Source organism: Haliotis cracherodii, unplaced genomic scaffold (assembly GCF_022045235.1).
Source record: "Haliotis cracherodii isolate W230 unplaced genomic scaffold, xgHalCrac1.p SCAF_10, whole genome shotgun sequence".
Classification (NCBI taxonomy): Eukaryota; Metazoa; Mollusca; class Gastropoda; order Lepetellida; family Haliotidae; genus Haliotis; species Haliotis cracherodii.
In genome coordinates this window covers 27,909,784-27,930,075 of record NW_027266265.1, presented here as the reverse complement: position 1 = coordinate 27,930,075, position 20,292 = coordinate 27,909,784, and the positions used below count along the sequence as shown (strand labels likewise).

Genomic DNA, 20,292 nt, shown 5'->3' with positions numbered 1-20,292 from the left:
TCAAAAGTAAGTTTCATTTGCGTGTACCTAAGCTTTTATTGTGGAATGTTGAAATGTGTTGAAATAGATTTTTAATGTTCTTGCAGTGCCAGTAGTTCCATGGTCAGACTTAATCATGTGTTTATGACATATTCTCGTGAATATCTCCTGCATTAAAAACATGATAGTGGCAACATGTACAAGGCCTTGTTTCTCAATAATCAAGCAGTGGGTTTGAATAAAGCATTTAAGATATTGATGTTTTAAGCAAACTTTTATTATGAAAACATGTCATCAAAATACCATATTCACTGGATACCAAATCTTTTTGTTGGGGTTTTGTTGAAATCTTTGAAATATGTACTTTTGTATAATATTTGTTATGTTGTAATGGGACCAACCTAACTTATAAATAAGGTAGAGAAATACGAAGTTGATATATATTTAAGTACTCACAATGCTAAGTCAACTGCACCATTTCACAAGTTTCATGTGTTTCCTAGGAGTTGTTTCCTCTAATACTGACAACTCCTGCCACACATTCAACTCATGTCATGCCACTTATTACTGTAGTGTCACAGCTATAGACCAATCTTCCTGAACTGTTTGAAGGCAAGTCTTACCTGACAACTTTCCTGAACCAGCAAAAGTAGAGGCTGAGCCATCGCTCAATGCCCATGACACTACAGTGTAGCACGACATGCATAATGAATGTCAACACTCTTCATAAGTGCATGCCTTCATCTTTCTCTCACTAGTTGTGTTCACTTGCCAGTGTTTACTTTCAAACATTAGTGTGCTGTGGAATTTTTATGTACTTGATATGCCAGTATTTTGTTGTTTTTCTATTTCCTTGCAACGTAACTGAACTCCTAAACTCCGAACACTAGGAATAGAAATATCAGTGTTACTTTCAGAGATACCATTACATAGGATGACATTGCATCACTGAATACACTGGTATCAAGTTATACGCTCTGCAGATTAGTCCAGTAGTTTCATCAAAAATAAGAAAATAGATAGAATATTTGCATTATCTGATCATGTTTTCATTAAGTGATCTTACAAAGCAAGCAGTTTCCTAGTGACTGTGTATCAACTTTGACATGTCATTCAATGGGATCAACATATTATTTGACAGGATTTGATTATTAGAATCTGTTTACATTCCACTGAGTAGGGGTGAAGCTTATTTAACTCTGATATTGCATGGACACTTTGACTGCAGTCCAAAGCAATGACACAAAGACAGTACTTTATTGAGTTTTATACTTTAATGTAAATAACATTCATAAACATATAACATCTCCTTGTTTAGAAAGAACTTAAGGGAAATGTTGATATATAATCCTACCTGAATTTCTTGATAAACTCTGGTTTGACACACTTATTATGGAATAGTGTTGATATGTGGAAATTATTTATACTGGTTCTATGTAGCCACACATCTTCTTGCACTGTCATGATGAACTGAAAGGCATCAATAGCAGAATAACACAGTTTTCCTGTATGTCATTATTTTAGTTTTTCATTTTGTTGTCTGCACCTCTGTGATACTTGTCAGGCCATGTGGAATCATTTGCTCATGTGAAGTCAGTGCTCTTTGTTGTCCTCACGGGTCGCTCATCCTGTACAGATGTCAAACATAATCCTCAGATCAATACTATCTATCAGTGTACCCTAGGACACAGGATGCTGTTGCTTCTTATCTTAACAGACTTTTGTTTATTACTTATTCTGATCAAAGGGAGATAATCCACACAGCATTACTGTCATCAGAATGGGTCACAATGAACTTGTCTTTTTTTAAATCTATTATTACAAGAGAAGTCTCAGACCCAAAAAAGAGTCATAAAATTCTGTGTGTTAATTATACAATACTTCACTGGTATTAATCATAAATTTGTGAATACCACATGGGTTTGTACACAATGTTCCTATGAAGATCCTGGGTAGAACCCATTCTTGCTGTAAAAAGTGACTATGTTTGTCGTAAGAGGCAATTGGGGATTGGGTGGTCAAGCTTGCTGACTTGGTTGATGCATGCCATTGTATCCGAATTGTCTGGTCCAGACTTCATTATTTACAAACCACAAGCAGAGTGTATAAACCTGTAAAGAATAAATGTTGCTGTAATTTCAGCATCTATTCAATCTAGCAATAACTGATTATCATAAATACAATGTCCAAGTTTCAAACAGATCATTAATATCATAAAGATCTAAATTAAGTATGGTTGCAAGTCTGCGGCAGCTGATGGTGATCCAGTGCATTAATTTTATTACAGTCAAGGGATTGACTCCTCCCATCACACTTTTAGAAAGTATGTACAAGTGGGTTTCCAATTTTGGAAGACAATAAAAAGGTCATCAAGGTAGAAACTATCAATGTCAGCAAGACCATGAAGTCAACGTTTCGGTTTTGTAACAGTTATCGTTTGATAACAAATCTTACATCATGTGAATTTAAATAGGCTACAATAAAACTAAATGTCAGTGTTATATGTCTTGTCAGTATAAAAAATGTAGTTACTGTGTACATTTTTTCAATTTTTATGGATGTTTTGGTGTACAGAGGTATTGATGTTAACTCCAACATAATGTGATATGATCTATCAGCAATAGGACTTTGTACTCTCATGTTATGTGTTTAAAACATACTCATCATATTAACCTATACATGTTTTATGTTGACCATTAAACTGAACATTACCATGAAGTGTTGTTGTTTGAAGTTGAATCCAGATTACCACACTACACTGACGATCAGGGAGTCAGAAAGTGTGTCCTGGATTCCTGTCCGATTGTGATATTTCCTTAACAACATCGTTCGCTACTCATGACATCAACCCACGGTCCCGACTTCAAGCTGCTGTGACTCCTGCTGAAAATTCCCCATTCACTCTCACTCCCCCTAATCAAGAGAGTTGACAAAAAGCACTTCAGCATACAAAGTGACAGGCTATTGTCAGTAACTATTACTGATTAACATAGCCTGATCATTTTGTCATTACTCACATTCATTCCTGGTTTGTTTGGGCCAGATTATTTACAGGTCACGTCATGTAATCTTCTGGGCAAACAAAAGTATACACTTAAAAATTGGATCTAAAAAACCCAAACAAAAGGTTACTACGCTGAAAACAATCAATAAAACACTGCAAACTTAATGTCCAAAACACAAGTATGACACTCGTATGAAATATATGATAACCATTACTTGTTTGTTTCATTTTTAGCCACCATCAAACATTGGTGTATACTTTCTTTGCATAGCAGTTAAGCTTAAAGTGTGGCATTAAGTAACAAACAAAACAGTAAAACTATTACTTAGGTACCTTACATGACTGGGCTAGTTCAACCAGAGCTGCATTAATAAACAAAAACACACTAGCAAACTGATTAGTCAGCTCTATAAAATACGAATGTCCTCAACATGCACTGTGAGTTTTATGACAGAACATTAATCTTAAACCTGTGCATATTGTGTTCAGGTAAATTTTCAAGTTGTGTTTGTAGTGAATAAATAGGTGCCATAGATGCACCACAGAATATCAGTATCATGGGATCATGTTGATTTCAAGTCCTGCTATCTGTTCATCTTCCTTAATTAACCATTTCTATTTTAGAAATCCAATCTGAAACACAGTCACAGGCGGGCAGTCGGGTAGCCTAGTGGTTAAAGCATTTGCTCATCATGCCGAAGACGGTTCGATTCCCGACACGGGTACAATGTGTGAAGCCCATTTCTGGTGTCCCCCCGCCATGATATTGCTGGAATATTGCTAAAAGCGGCGTAAAAACCATACTCACTCACTCAGTCACAGACAGCAACCATCCTCTGCCAAGCATAATATACTAGTACCTACGTGAAGAGTCTCTTTAGCACCAGACTCATGGGGCTTCTGTTTAAGAATATAGGGCTCATGCAACATTTGCTAGTGAGAAGCGACTAAATGGATCAATCAGGCTCGGGGTCATGGTTGATTGCATGTCATTGAATCCCAAATGCATTGATCAATGCTCATGTCAATCACAGAATTGTCTGTTCCAAACTCGATTATTTACAAACCACATCATATATAGCTGGCATATTGTTGAAACAGCAAACAAACTTCAGCCCCACCCTTGACAATATTTTACTGTCACACAATATTTTAAAAAAGACACATGTTTTGTAACAAAACTTGTTTAATGTCACTTGTCTTGACTTTCAAAGTAAACTTGGTCATTTCTTTGCAACCAAACAAGATGCAAAATATTTATCATTGTTGACAGCTGCTAGCAACTGAGATATCAGAGCTGGTAATGGTTGGTGATACATTCATGAAGCAGGTTTCATATAACCATTTCAACACCATCATGTTTTCGAATATGCATTTACATCAGCAATCCATTTGTCCATTCATTTATAAATCCAGTGCCTGCTCACCATCTTAATAGCAACAGCACTGAAATAAAGACACAGCACTTCGGTACAATTGTTCCATCCTGCAAACCTTTTTCAATGACATGAAACTTTGGAAAAAAGTACACCTACGATTAATATCTATCACTTCTTTGTGCCCTTTGCACTTGAGTCTTTTTTGTCACCATCTTTTGTCTTATCTTTATCCTTGTCTTCTTTATCCTTATCCTCCTTCTTTTCTTTCTTCTCCTTGGGGTCCTTTCCTTCATTCTTCTCTGCATCGCGGTTCTGGATCTTGTTATTGATGAGATTGTGGAGTGCAATAATGGAACGTATCAAAGATGCCAAGTAGACAACCAACATCTGATCGTTAGTCTTAACATACATCGATTTGACAAATTCTTGCAGGTTCACATCGGGAAGGAGGTTGAAGATGTCTTGAAGCTGGTAAATGATCTGATGGTTAATGGGCAGTTGCCCAGATGTCACTTTTTCCAGATATGCGCTTATATCATTGATGTGTGAATGGAGGCCCTTCAGCCCCATCAACTGACTGGTGATCCGCTGAGACAGTGTGCCTACAGTTGTGTCCTTGATGTCCCTGAAATCATCCAATATAGCCCCTGTACCTAATGACTAGACAGCAACATCACAAGCACATCATAAAGGCATACCATTTCCTCTGCAGCATAATTCTAGAACTCTGAGTTTTGTTTAACGCCACTTTGAACAGTATTCCAGTTATATCATGGCATGTCAGCATATGTGGGAGGAAAGCCCGAAGTGATGCAGGTCTTAAACATGTACCACTAAGGTGGAACCCACGATCATGGGCATGGTGCTGACACACCCTGAAATATCAGAGTGAACCAGGATTCGAAATCACGATCATAGGTTTCGGGTGTGTCCACTGGAAAACTGCACGGGTAACTCTGCACAGCGAAATGTGGCACCTTAGACGACTGGGTCACCCGTGCCCCCACTAGCACTTAAATGCCAGAAGACTAACTAGTATGGGCAATAAGATACCTTTAGCCATTGTTAATACTTTAAATAGTAAACAAAATAATCTGATAAATTGAATTAGATTGCATTACAATGGTGCAAACAAATGTCCAGTCTAGGGCACTTATTTGTTATGTATGTTAACCAACCTGAGCAAATGTTCCACTCCCACTTCCTCCGCCTCTTCTGCACCAATTTCACTGGGCACATGGTCAAATGTTTTAGAGGTTGGGGTTCCATCCTGAAATAGACAAATCAATGGGAGACCATGACATACAAGCATTCTCTTACAATCTAATGCAGTAATATGATCCACTGGGCAATCTTTCTGAAGTTATATTTAAAATCATTCCTATGATTATACTGATCTGTAATAATTACACATATGAAAACCATCATCAAAATGCAAGCTATCAAAGATTTTTACTTCTAGATATATAACATGAGATTTCTAAAATTTCCAATAAAATCTGTTGATAACCAATTTTTGGACGAAACAGACAACAAAAGCTTAGAGAACAAACTGATTGTGACCAATTCTTGATGAGAAAATGACAAGAGTTATGTATCCAGCTATGTGAATAGTAACTTACATCATGCACCTCTTCCACTGACACATAGGCTTCAGTTGGCAGTCCCAGGTCCTTAGGCTTTGCATCAATTACCACCAACACCTGGAGTAAAGGATTTATCATTGACATACCAGAATCAACTCTTAATGACATGAACAAATACAGTTAACTAGTTATTACAAACTCAAAGGGACCACTAATTTTAGTTTGTAATAACCATAGTTCGTTGTAAGCATATAAACAACAAATGGCCGGAACTAAAAAATATGTTTGCTGTAAGTGTCTTTGTTATTATGTAGTTTACTGTATGCAGTTTTGTGTACTGAACACCATGTTAAAGATTGGAATATATTAAGACGACATCAATAGCCTCCATCAACTGACCCATCTTAAAAATGTTACAGAGTCAAAGAAAATTCTTATTTGAAGATAGTTTGCCAATAGCAGGGTGAGCCACAGTGCAAACTAAGTCAGCTGTTTTCCCTGTTTGACTGAACCATGTCATCTTCCTGAGGCAAGGGAGTTACTGACTATAAAAATCCAGTTTCAAACCCTTGCCAAACTGGGCTGGAATTCCGGAGTTACATTTTGGCTAAACTAATGAGTCTATGCATAGTCTAATCAAAATCGTGTAACAAACAAGACATCCGGTCCATAAACATGGATTTCAATGTGCAGATTTTGGTCGACTGCAGGCTTTGCAAAACGTGTGTACTGCCAACTTGCCATTGACATATATTTTGCAAATCTTTTCATGTTTTTAATCAAGGCGCATAAGTGATTTGATGCACTTCACAGGGTAAGACCTGCTTTTATTACAATATAGATCTTGATTTTAAATCAGATCTTCTAGACTGGGCGCGGCTATTTTGTTTTGAAGCAAATGCAAGCGATATGAGCGATAGAATGTTATTGGTCAATAGGAGGGACTTAACTTTTAATAGCCACTGGTGGTGCTACAATCAAGCCTTGAACTTTCAGCCTAGTTCGGCAAGGTTGGAAACTGGACTTTTACAGTCAGCTAACTACCTTGCCTCAGGAAGACTGAGCCATTTAGTACAATACCATGTAAGTCACATTATGAAGTTTGTTCTTTAATGCCACAGTAACCAATATTCCAGCTATAGGACAGCAGCATGTAAGTAATCATGTCTGGATCAGAGAAAGCCATATTATGTGCAATGTCACACCAGGAATCTTACAGAATCCCAATAGGTCCACATGACTTACTGAGTTGGGGTTGTATCTTCTGACAAGCTCATTGATTGCCACATCATTGGGGTGAAGTTTGGGGCCAGTATGATACCATCCCACAATCTTCTCACGGGCTGTTGGAACAAATAGCTACATATCAGAAACAATAGCAAATAAAACATGCACAATAGAAAAAGAGAATCAGACTAAATCATTGTAAAAAGATTTGTTTTTTGTTTGTTTAATGCCACACTCAGCAATATTTTAGCTATATGATTGTGAACTGTAAATAATCAAGTCTGGACCAGAAAATCCAGTAATTGACATCATGAACATTGATCTATACAATTGGGATATGACAAAATACATCAACCAAGTCACCAAGGCTGACCACCTGATCCTGTAAGTGGCGTCCTAGCAGAGTTGACTATTAGGGCAAGCACGGGTTGCTTTATTCTAACCCGGATCTTCACAGCGCAGTCTAAAAGGAATAAGCATGCACATGGACGCAGCCAATTTCAACAAGACAATCTGTTATCATAATTATTGTCTTCCCACATCGCTGCATTACATACAAGTAGCTCACCACTCTATTACTGTAAATCTGTGACAAAAACGCTGTATCATGGTTGTAGAAGATGCTGCATTTATGTTAACATGCGTAATTATCACTTCCTAAAATCCTCAGTTATCCAGTGTTTTATCACTCCATTAAATACACTGATGATGCACTTAATAATTCACACATCATGCAGGTTTTCTAGTTCTAGGAAAAATAGCCTGGAAATAATTATGTTCCTGCACTGTTTTACATGTTTTATACATACTGTATTTTCTTGAGTATTGGGAGCACCCATGTATAATGCGCACCCCCCTCTAGCGGATTCAGTATTTTGGAGAAAAAAATATTTGAATACCAAGCGCAGAAAAATTTACACCGTACCCATTTAGTCAAGTCCGGCAAACGAACGGGTGATGAGAAACTTAGTCAGTACAAATTCGAAATTTGAGATAAAAAATCAAAAGAACATGTTTATTTACCGTTTAAATTGTATTTATTGTTCTGCTAGGCATTGTTTTATATCCAGGGATTAAGATTACCTTGTGTATTTTCTCGTAAACTAAGCCGACCACAGCAATCAGCAGTACACACGTTTTCTTTGAATCTACCGGTGATTCGGTCAAGACACACCCAGGATTTACAGGATTTTAATTGTATCTGAAACTATTTTTTTCATCAGGACTAATATATTCCAATATCTTGTTAATTTAGATGCAGCTTTTACTAAACATATTTAAAATAATAATAACCCTTAGGGAAGCAGCTGATTGCTACTGCCAGGTATTATTTTTTACATGGAACCAGTCTCAACAGTCACCGTCAAGGCTCCCTCGTACGCGATCGCGAGAATTACGTGTTGACATAGAATCGTCCAACAAAACCAAATATGACTTTTAACGAGTCAAAGTATGTATCCATTCTCTGTCAACTAAAGTTCGTTTCAGGGCGTCAATAGCGGTAATCTGACCGTGGTTGCTGTTAATAACGATGAGTTAGTGATCTTCCGATCACTTCACACACAATTTCGCCGAAATTAATTAAATCAATATCATTATGAAAAAAATTAATGAAATAAGTTACAAACATAAGTCCAGATATACAAAGAACACTTTTTATAGACAGACAGTGTAATTACATAATTATTTTGCGTACTTCAGTATGGATTTGTTGACATGGTATTTCCGGTGTTTCGTGCTCACGGTACGTAATGTCTTTCCATGGGAGGAAAAAACATCCAAACTCATAATTCGTGTATAATGCGCACCCCCTTCTACACAGCTGTGTTTTTCCGAAAAAAAGTGCGCACTATACTCAAGAAAATACGGTATGTGCTCACGGTAATGTCTTTCCATGGGGGAAAAAACATCAAAACTCATTATTTTGTGTATAATGCACATCCCCTTCAAAAGTCTACACAGGTGTGGATTTTTAAAAAAAAAAGTGTGCACTATACTCAAGAAAATACTGTAGTTCTTATGAACAGTGGTTGAATCTCAAATACATTTGTCGATTTACCTGTAAATGAAACATTATCATGATTCAGTGATCATTTTAATAAAGTGATATCAATAGCAGCCTCTACAATGTACACTGCAAATGTTGATACTCCCTTTTGCTAACCATGCTAAAAATTACCATTGACTTTCTTGAACATTCCATACATATTCTCCAAGTAATCATGGTCAAGGAACCACACATTCCTGTCCTTGTCATCCTCATCAAATGGAACTGAAAGAGAAGTTATCATTTTGGTTATCACAATCATAACCTCATGAGTTATATACAAAAATGTAACTTTATTGATTCTATGATACTGTGTTCCAAAATTTATTGTTTTTATTTGGCTTAAACCTGTCATTGTGCATCATTCTTAGCAGACATAAGTAAACATGTAATCATTGAAGTCAGTAGTTGTAGACATCTAGGGAGTACTGCCTTGATGGACATGGGCAGTAGAAACCTGAGAAAACTTGCACCATGTTGTACTGGTTATTGCCATTTTTTCATATTATTTCTGACATATTCCTTGTACAAAATTGACTGTACCTATAACTTGGATTTAGTCACATGACACTGTTCGCGTCTCTTTTTTTAATTTGCATTTGAGCAAGGTGATTGTGTGTGTTTTTAATATTCACTCACAACAGTCCATTTTGTACATCATTTATGGATAAATATTTCCTTCTTCTAATGAAAACAGGCAAAAGCAATATGAGACGCGATCACATGCACGTTATAACGGTGAGTTGGTGATAACCGGTCGCTAGCCAGTATTATTTTCATCGTAAGTTGATGAAAATCCACTGGTTTATTTCGTGAAAAGAGGTGAGATAGTCAATATATACTCAAACTCACAACTAACCCTAAGGATAGTAAAGGTCGTGCCTGGCGAACTGCAGTCTGGACCACCCTTTAAATCAAAACATTATAAATGGGCGATCTGACGCGCTTGAATAAGGATAAAATACGCGGACTAGCAACAATACCATTATCATGATTATGACAATAATTCGGATATGCTTTTTTACCAAAATATGAATACACGAAAGAATTTCATATTTATAACGTTTCGGTCGCAGTAGGGGGCAGAACAACCAATGTGTTTTTACATACCTGCAAAGCTGTTTGATATGTCAAGAATTCCTTGTCTGTTTGCTCCAAGCAAGACACCGACAACGCGTTTGACGTTGCCGACTTTTCCCATACGATTAAAATGGTCCACGACGCTCAAAAGCACAAGTGGATGAACAACCACTTTAGTTATTTGTTTGCTTGGTTCAGTAACAGGCATTCTGTCTGTTTTGATTTGACGAAAGATAACTAAATAAGCTTATATTTCTCAAACAACAATTAACGAAAATGCTTTCAATTTTCCTGAATCATGTCGGCATGGACTTCCGCCGGAAAACGGAAGCGGATATTTGATAGATCACTACACAGAAACGTTGATCGTTTTGAAAAAGGAAAAGCAATTATGATCGGATTGAAAAAACACCCCTTAGAATCATACAACGTATTTATGTTTCAAATTTCCAACTTTTAATTTGTTTGCATGTAAATACACGAACGATATATAGTGGAACTATGTTCTTCGCGTACGTTCATGCTTACATAAGTGATAAGGCTATATTGTTTACAGGTGCTTGGCAATGCATTCGAGGATGGTGGTGTAGCTCATGGGGTTATAAATTATGCAGAAATCAGTCTCACCTGAACGGGTTCCGCGAGAAGCGCTTCACGAACAACATGAACGACTTACCACGAAGCACATTCAAACGCTGTCGTTCTTACAGGACATCGTTAATGAAAACAAACAACTCAAGGCCAGAGTGGTGCAGCTTGAGGTGTTCTATTTTACATGCGAACATAGAACTATGATTAATATCATTTTTGTCCTTTACGTACACATTGATATTGTTTATTAACATTTTATTGTACCATCCGAAACAATGTGAAAAAGAGAAAAAATATTGTTGTTAATTTAGATTCAGTGATATCGATGTGAATATCATTGATAATAATAATAATAATAATAATAATAATAGCACAGTACTCCATGCCTAATCATGCTGGAAGACCTTAGACATTATTACCCCTATCAATGGATCAGTATGCACTCAATATTCATTCTCAGCTCCCTGGGGAGTATACAAGCCAAGCTGCCTGTGAGGGGCTAGAAGGTTATTTGTCACATTAATAGATATCATTGATGTCCTGTAAGAAGTACCTGGCATAAGATTAACAAGAGTGAGTTAGTGAGTTGGGTTTAACACTGCTTTTAACAGTGTTCCAGTTATATCATTGTGTGCCAGCTTAATGTGGGAGGAAAGTCCGAAGTGATGACGTTTACCACTTTTGGAAATCCACAAGCACAAATATGGTGCTGACAAGCCTATAAACATAATCAAGGTGAACCGGGATTCAAACCCACGATCAGGTTTCAGGAGTGCTTAAGGGACACAGCCTTAGATACCCGGGCCACCCATTCCCCCACATGAACAAGAATAATATTATAGAACTTGTTATTACATATTGATAAAGATATGCATATAGGTACACTGTTAAGCTGACAAAGCAGCACTCAAAATATCTTGACATCCTTAATTGCAACATATTGGCAAAAATCACATAACAGGTAGTATGTTATGGGGGTCTTTGAAAGGCATTTAGAAGTGATACACATAAGGAAGAGAATTTATGGATGTCAACTTCTTTATTATGAGGAACACAACATTTCCTCCTTCATCAGGTGAATGAATGCCATGAGGCAGAAAGCATATATATGTACATGTAAGGACAACAAAATCAATAAGATAACAAAAGGTGGAAAATAACAAAGGTAAGAAAGCTAAAAGGGAAGCCAACAGATGATTGGCGCTGATAGGTGATTAGCAATAGACAATGGAAGCCAACACTTTACAGTAATTAGAGCTGGTAGTATTGAAGCCAGTACTTAAGTTATCTTAGATCAGTAACAGGCAATGGACAATGGGCAAACCGGAGTAATTAGCACTGATAGCTGATAGAGTGGACATAGCAATAGGCAAATTGTCATGATGATCACAACCCGTGAAGATCCGGGGTAGAATAGGTCTTCAGCAACCCATGCTTGCCGTAAAAGGTGACTATGCTTGTCCTAAGGGGCCACTAACGGGATCTTGTGGTCAGGCTCGCTGACGTGGTTGATTCATGTCATTGTATCCCAATTGCATGGATCGATGCTCATGATGTCAATCACTGGATTGTCTGGTTCAGACTTTATTATTTACACACTGCCGTCATAAAGCTGGGATATAGCTGAGTGTGGTTTTAAACAACAAACAAACATGATGATCGCACATGTATTTTGATGTCATCCTTCACAAATTTGTTGTACAGAGAATCCAGAAAGAGTATGAATCCCTGGAGGAGATGGAGGACGACCATCAGGATCGCATCAAGCAGATCCAGGAGCAGTACATGAACAGAGCAGATGAGATCAATGCCATGCTAGCAGAAAAACACAAAACAGAGGTTGGCCATTAGTAGTATAGAGATAAATTTATATATTATAGTTAACTGATAAAAAAGGACAAACATTGGGCTATTTTCAGAGCGTGGACCTAGTCCAGAAAGGGCGTGGTGACTGGTCGTCATTGCTCATAATATCAAGATTTGATTGTTTATACTTCTAGCATGTTTAGTTTATTCTTTGCTTTGTTTTGAGGGAGCTGAATTAGAGATCCATTGAGAGCAAAAACTTGTGCCACTAATCTTATCTCTGTTCATATGTATGTTGGAAACATGATGGATAAATTAGTGCCAGCATGTAGCTGTTTCTATTCTAATATTGTTTAGAACATCCTTATCTTACACAGATCCTACAGCTGGTGGATGAGAAAGTTGAAATTGAAAAGAATGCATACCAAGAAATTACTAAGGTGAGTTGCTGACTTCTTACACAAGTAGAATAATGATAAATAGAGTAAATAAAGAAACCCCATTGTCATGATCATCATACCATGCCTGTGAATTTGTTTTAATATGTTTGGAATAAACAATGAAGGGGTTAGTTAGCTATGGGCATCTTGTTGCACTGCATTACCTCCTGTTTTAATACCTACTCATGCTACTGGTGTGTTTACCTATATGTACACAGAGTATGACCATGATAGGTTGGGGCAGAAGGCTCACACAGGCTTGAAAAGTCCTTGAATTTGGAAATCCTGTCTTGAAAACTCCTTGAATTTGGCAGTCCTACTTGAAAATTCCTTGAATTTGGAAATCCTGTCTTGAGAAAATTCCTTGAATTTGGAAATCCTGTCTTGAGAAAATTCCTTGAATTTGAAAATCTTGTCTTGAAAAGTCCTTGAATTTGGCAGTCCTACTTGAAAATTTCTTGAATTTGGAAATCCTGTCCTGAAAAGTCCTTGAATTTGGCAGTCCTACTTGAAAAGGTGGGGTCAGGGGTGGCACTGCAATATGCTGTGCAGAGTTGAGCCCCTTGGCAGAAAGCTATGATCAGTTTGCCCTGATTATGTTTCTAGCCTTGTAAGCTCCATAGTTACATTTGCTGCTACATAAATGTCTTACTGTTATTAAAACATAATTCTGGTGGTTCAAGTTTTGTATGAACAATGTGGCCTCAGTGACTCAAGGTGAGAATGTTAAATATTGAATTAAGCAGGCTTTGCACAGTTTGTTTGATGATACTGAAACACGTAGTGTCAAGTACATATGCATGTTTTAGTGCTGCACATTTTAGTGGTATAGTGCTGGCCAATTTGAAGCCCCACTCCAAATAGTGGTGCATTCTGTGATGGTATACCTCATGGGGATTCCCCTCTCCTCATAGTCATGCATTCTGTGATGGTATACCTCATCGGGATTCCCCTCTCCCCATGGTAATGCATTCTGTGATAGTATACCTCATGGTGATTCCCCTCTCCCCATAGTAATGCATTCTGTGATGGTATACCTCATGGGGATTCCCCTCTCTCCTCATAGTCATGCATTCTGTGATGGTATACCTCATGGGGATTCCCCTCTCCCCATAGAAATGCATTCTGTGATGGTATACCTCATGGGGATTCCCCTCTCCCCTCATAGTCATGCATTCTGTGATGGTATACCTCATGGGGATTCCTCTCACCCCTCATAGTCATGCATTCTGTGATGGTATACCTCATGGGGATTCCCCTCACCCCTCATAGTAATGCATTCTGTGATGGTATACCTCATGGGGATTCCCTTCACCCCTCAAAGTAATGCATTCCGTGCTTGTATAGTAATGCATTCTGTAATTGTATACCTCAAGGGGATACCCCTCACCCCTCATATTAATGCATTCTGTGATGGTATACCTCATGGGGATTCCCCTCTCCTCCCATAATAATGCAATTGTGATGGTATACCTCATGGGGATTCCCCTCTCCTCTCATAGTAATGCATTCTGTGATGGTATACCTCATGGGGATTCCCCTCACCCCTCATAGTCATGCATTCTGTGATGGTATACCTCACAGGGATTTCCCTCTCCCCTCATAGTCATGCATTCTGTGATGGTATACCTCATGGGGATTCCCCTCTCCCCTCATAGTCATGCATTCTGTGATGGTATACCTCATGGGGATTCCCTTCTCCTCCCATAGTAATGCATTCTGTGATGGTATACCTCATGGGGATTCCCCTCTCCCCTCATAGTCATGCATTCTGTGATGGTATACCTCATGGGGATTCCCTTCTCCTCCCATAGTAATGCATTCTGTGATGGTATACCTCATGGGGATTCCTCTCACCCTTCATAGTAATGCACTCTGTGATGGTATACCTCATGGGGATTCCCCTCACCCCTCATAGTATTGCATTCTGTGATGGTATACCTCATGGGGATTTCCCTCACCCCTCATAGTATTGCATTCTGTGATGGTATACCTCATGGGGATTCCCCTCACCCCTCATAGTATTGCATTCTGTGATGGTATACCTCATGGGGATTCCTCTCACCCCTCATAGTATTGAATTCTGTGATGGTATACCTCATGGGGATTCCCCTCACCTCTCATAGTATTGCATTCTGTGATGGTATACCTCATGGGGATTCCTCTCACCCCTCATAGTATTGCATTCTGTGATGGTATACCTCATGGGGATTCCCCCTCACCCCTCATAGTAATGCACTCTGTGATATTATAAACCTCAGAGTTTTCATTTGTATTGATCGTTAGGTTTCTTCAAACTTGAGATAGACCCACATGAGGTTTTACTTGCGTAGAAAACCCGGGACTTACTGTGGAAGACCCGGGGACTTGATTTTCATCGTTATAAAAAGTTACATATTTCAGATCAAGTCCCTGGGTCTTCCACAGTAAGTCCCCAGGACTTCCATACTATTTATTTTTAAAAAAACCCAGCAGTACTAGATTTTCTTCACTTTAGTTGAAGTTGACATTTACAATGATATTCTTTGCAGGCCCCCCTTCCTGCGGCAGCGCAGAAACGGTGTAGGTCGGGGTCTTCACCTCGGAATCGGTGACGGTCCTTTCTGGCTTGCTTGCAACAATATTCTTTGCACCTTCCTCTCTCTCCCACATCTTGCCACTAAATGAAACTCAACTGTAAGCTGTCCACATTATGACGGGGACTCTCACGGGCAATGCGTGCGTGCACGACCAGCACGTGCATAACACCTGTAGTCGTCACTCAACATAGCTCACGGATGCGTTTATAGTCTCGTTATAGCGTATATATAGATCCTCGTTATCGTGTATCTCAATTAGAATTAACTTTGTCGGTTTATTCCCTGGTCAGGGAGATCCTGCGGGCCTTCGGCCTTTAGGATCTTCCCTCCCAGGCGATTTACATTTTCAACCAAAACCTCGGAACATGTTTTATCCTTCACGTATACCTCATGGGGAATCCCCTCACCCCTCATAGTAATGCATTCTGTGATGGTATACCTCATGGGAATTCCTCTCACCACTCATAGTATTGAATTCTGTGATGGTATACCTCATGGGGATTCCCCTCTGCCATCATAGTCATGCATTCTGTAATGGTATACCTCATGGGGATACCCCCCCACCCCTCATAGTATTGAATTCTGTGATGGTATACCTCATGGGGATTCCCCCTCACCCCTCATAGTATTGAATTCTGTGATGGTATACCTCATGGGGATTCCCCCTCACCCCTCATAGTATTGAATTCTGTGATGGTATACCTCATGGGGAATCCCCTCACCCCTCATAGTAATGCATTCTGTGAGGGTATACCTCATGGGGATTCCTCTCACCCCTCATTGTAATGCATTCTGTGATGGTATACCTCATGGGGAATCCCCTCACCCCTCATAGTAATGCATTCTGTGAGGGTATACCTCATGGGGATTCCCCTCTCCCCTCATAGTCATGCATTCTGTGATGGTATACCTCATGGGGATTCCCTTCTCCTCCCATAGTAATGCATTCTGTGATGGTATACCTCATGGGGATTCCCCTCTCCCCTCATAGTCATGCATTCTGTGATGGTATACCTCATGGGGATTCCCTTCTCCTCCCATAGTAATGCATTCTGTGATGGTATACCTCATGGGGATTCTCCTCTCCCCTCATAGTATTGCATTCTGTGATGGTATACCTCATGGGGATTCCCCCTCACCCCTCATAGTATTGCATTCTGTGATGGTATACCTCATGGGGATTCCCCCTCACCCCTCATAGTAATGCATTCTGTGATGGTATACCTCAGGAGGATTCAGGGCAGAATCTGTCAGCAGTTACCATGCTTGGAGCTGGGTGTCTACGCTGTGTGACCTGGCTGACTGTGTCATCCCATCATGCTCAGGAATCAGTGCTCACGTTTAAACCACTAGTAGTTTATTAGGGCTCCAACCAGTAGTCAAGTGGTTGGGGCCAGGTTGATTTCCGCAAAACTTGACTCCATTATTGATGACTAGAGTACTCACTAGGTGGAGGTAACTCTAATTCACATACTTTCTTAATTTCAATACACATGTATATAATTAAAGAAAGACGTCTCATTAATTTAGTCAGAGTATTCAGCTACAAGTGAGAGTTCATGTATACATAGAATAGCATTGATAGTATTTCTTCTCTACTGTAATTTCATTGGATGGTTGTTCTGTCAGTTATCCAACCACATAATAGTTTGTGGCTTAAGTAGATAAGTGACATGGAAGTGGATTCCCATTGTAGCCAGGTGTAGAGTTGTCCGAGACATTTTAATGTACATCAGTGTCAGTGCCTTGCACAAGTATATAGGTCAACATGTCCCAGAAAGTTACAGTATTGAAAATCTGACACACAGTGTGGTTTATTTACGTTTTGTTTCAGTTATATATATTTTGATTTATTTGCTAGAAAAGGGAAGGTACATAAACCGACATGCTGAACCCTTATTCATAAAGATAATGACATTGTCAAAAGGTTCTCACATAATCAGGTATGATCAGGCATGAGCCAGTTTCGCCCCGGGGCACTCGAGACAAAACATGTGGACCTGTTGAAGCCCCATTGTTGACTGTGCACTGTGATAGATAGTGCATACACTGCTGCTTGTAGAAGGACACTGACTGTAACCGTGGTATCTGTTGCAGCTGAAGGCTGACATTGAGGTCCTACAACAGACCAACAGAGAACTCCTAGGGCAGCTGGGGCCTCTCACTGACCTCGAGGAGGAGAACAAGGTGGGAATACAGTATTGTCTTCATAACTACATTTGCTAAAACTAATATTCATTTGATAGATTCAAATTAATGTAATGCCAAAGGCTCTTGTTCTATACCCCATGTGGTACAATGTTTCAAGCTCTTGTGCCTTTCCTCCATGACCGCCTCCGTGGTCTAGTGGTAGAGCGTCCGCCCGGAAGGCGGAAGGTCCGGGGTTCGATCCCCCGCCTCGTCATACCAAAAGACGTTAAAAGATGGTACTTGTTGTTACCCTGTTTGGCGATCGGCATTAAGGGGCTAAAACAAGGACTGGTCGGCTCGGAGTCAGTATACTGTGTCTGAGTGGGGTATTCAGGTTAAACTGTGGCATGGTATCTCAGTGAGCTAGTACTATAAATCGGCATCAGTCCGGACTAGTACAAGCAGCCACACAAACACCCACATCAACATGCATGTCGCTATATAAGTGCAATAATCTTGGACACAACGTTAAACCCCATTTCACCTCACCTTTCCTCCATCTTTGTATTGCTGGAGGTGGTGTAAAACTCTACAATAAGGAAATACTGCACCACACAAAATATCAACTCTGTCAGCTAATTCGTTAAACTATACATGTTATGTGACAAAATAATCCAAATATCCTCTATATATTTCTTCAGTCACTCAAACAAGATCTTGAAAATGCAAAGAAGGAAAATGAAAACTTGAAGTGTGAGTACACCAAGTTGGAAGAGGCGTCTGCCAGCAAGGTGGACGTGCACCACCTCCAGGGACTTAAAGCTCAGAATGAGGCCCTCCAACAGCATGTCAAAGAGCTGGAGCAGAAGAAGCATGAAATGGAACACAGGATCTCTCGACTGGAGGCTGAGGTGGTAGAGAAGTCACAGGATGCGGACAAGGTCAAACTCATCGATAACCTTCGTCTCAAGCTAGAGAAACTACACAAGGAGAAAGCAGACCACTTGACAAGGATTACTGTCAATGAAGCTGAGATTCAGGACCTTACAAGGGAAAATGAACAACTGAAGGGCTCTCTCATCCAGCTTGAAAAGGAGAAAGAAAAGCTTGCTTCCGAATTCCGAAATGTGTTATATGAACTCCAGACTTTGAGGAAACAATTGTCACATGATAATGAAAAGAAGACGTTCAGGGATTATGTGATGGTGAAAAGAGAAGTGAATATGTTAAGAGAGGAGAATGCTGTTCTGAGACAGAGGAATAAATTGACAGTTGAGAAGCTGCCATTCCTGAAGCCGGACCGACCACAGTCGGGCATCAAGGGGGCAGAATCCAGGGACACTAACAAGAGGCGGCAGTTAGCGTTGCCATCATCAGGACATGCTTGATAGAAGTGAGTTACCGTTTCTGAAGGCTGAAAGGGTAGATTCCAGGGACACTTACAAGAGGCAGCAGTTAGCGTTGCCATAACGTTCAGTTTAGGAGTCTCTGTGTTAACTTGGTGTTCTGTGTAATGTAGTCAAACATAGAAGTTTCTAGTTTACAAATTAAACATAAAGCCATTCCTGAAAATGCATTTCTGGATCTTGCATTTATGCCCCAATAAGCAGCCCCAAATCATCTTCTGGACCAATCTGTAAGTAATCTTTATAAGCGCCCCCTGCAAAAATAAAAAACTTACCTCGTAATTATTATAGAAAAAAGTTTGATTACTACCGCTTGATTTCTGTATGCAAGTTTAACTTGTGTATGATTTTAATAAGCATCCCCTTCGTCCATTTCTAAAAGACTAACATATTTAGGATTAAATGGTTATTGTATTTAATATGTTATGTTCACATATTGGCCAAAATCAGTCCTCTTACAGCATTTACCATGTTTAAAGTGTCATATGGTTTAATTTATACCTCCTAAACATTATGCAATGTTCCATCTTGCTTCGATCATATGACAGTGTAGAACAATCACCGGAACACACCCTCTGACCACCTCGCTCCCAGCATGCTCCTGTACTACTCGTCACTTTTTCCTTCATCGTCCGTGGTAAATGGACAGTTAGATTAGTTATTGTCATTTGGGTTTGACTTAGATTAATCATCCTTAGTCACTGTTAGTCCCAGGCCATTATTTATCAATAAACATGATTAAACAGCTACTTTCCTTTGTCACATGCATTCTTATACCGCCATTGTTCCCATTGGCTCGTGAAAGCTCTGTTTTGGTTTCCTTTCTCCTGTTTCTACCACCATCATTTTAACCCGGGATGGTTGTATTTTATTGAATGTTCATGATTTTTATTCTTCTACGTCCTCTCCGAAAGTGTGTGGAAGAAATCAGCATAGGACCATCAAGGTCACTGCCCTGACTGCCGCGTCCCCTGCACCTTGGTCCAGCATTGCACTGATTGTGCACACTTATCTCTCGACCATTTCAATGTTTACCTG

At 39.4% G+C, this 20,292-nt stretch overlaps 2 protein-coding genes across 2 annotated transcripts; one reads left to right on the top strand and one right to left on the bottom strand.

Moving 5' to 3' along the window:
* Positions 1-4,151: 4,151 nt before the first annotated feature.
* Positions 4,152-10,614, bottom strand: LOC139448459 (26S proteasome non-ATPase regulatory subunit 7-like). Its single transcript, XM_071230011.1, has 6 exons — positions 10,333-10,614; positions 9,355-9,447; positions 7,194-7,291; positions 5,985-6,065; positions 5,541-5,632; positions 4,152-4,987 (listed from the first exon to the last, which is right to left on the bottom strand). Exons 1-6 carry the CDS (start codon positions 10,508-10,510, stop codon positions 4,531-4,533), a joined length of 999 nt encoding a protein of 332 aa, XP_071086112.1. The 5' UTR covers positions 10,511-10,614; the 3' UTR covers positions 4,152-4,530.
* Positions 10,615-10,894: 280 nt separating this feature from the next.
* Positions 10,895-19,914, top strand: LOC139448448 (uncharacterized). The gene is made up of 5 exons (XM_071230001.1): positions 10,895-11,063; positions 12,598-12,732; positions 13,077-13,139; positions 17,816-17,905; positions 18,550-19,914. Exons 1-5 carry the CDS (start codon positions 10,911-10,913, stop codon positions 19,234-19,236), a joined length of 1,128 nt encoding a protein of 375 aa, XP_071086102.1. The 5' UTR covers positions 10,895-10,910; the 3' UTR covers positions 19,237-19,914.
* The last annotated feature ends 378 nt before the right edge of the window (positions 19,915-20,292 follow it).

What these genes read in the sequence shown, in the direction of transcription:
- LOC139448459 (XM_071230011.1), bottom strand. Translation starts at nt 10,510, where the DNA reads ATGCCTGTTACTGAACCAAGCAAACAAATAACTAAAGTGGTTGTTCAT. An exon ending in AATGTTCAAGAAAGTCAATG is followed by an intron (nt 7,292 to 9,354) that starts GTAATTTTTAGC and finishes TTGTTCCAACAG; the next exon opens with CCCGTGAGAAGATTGTGGGA. An exon ending in GGAGTGGAACATTTGCTCAG is followed by an intron (nt 4,988 to 5,540) that starts GTTGGTTAACAT and finishes GGATGATTTCAG; the next exon opens with GGACATCAAGGACACAACTG.
- LOC139448448 (XM_071230001.1), top strand. Translation starts at nt 10,911, where the DNA reads ATGCAGAAATCAGTCTCACCTGAACGGGTTCCGCGAGAAGCGCTTCAC. An exon ending in CATACCAAGAAATTACTAAG is followed by an intron (nt 13,140 to 17,815) that starts GTGAGTTGCTGA and finishes TATCTGTTGCAG; the next exon opens with CTGAAGGCTGACATTGAGGT. An exon ending in ACCTCGAGGAGGAGAACAAG is followed by an intron (nt 17,906 to 18,549) that starts GTGGGAATACAG and finishes ATATTTCTTCAG; the next exon opens with TCACTCAAACAAGATCTTGA.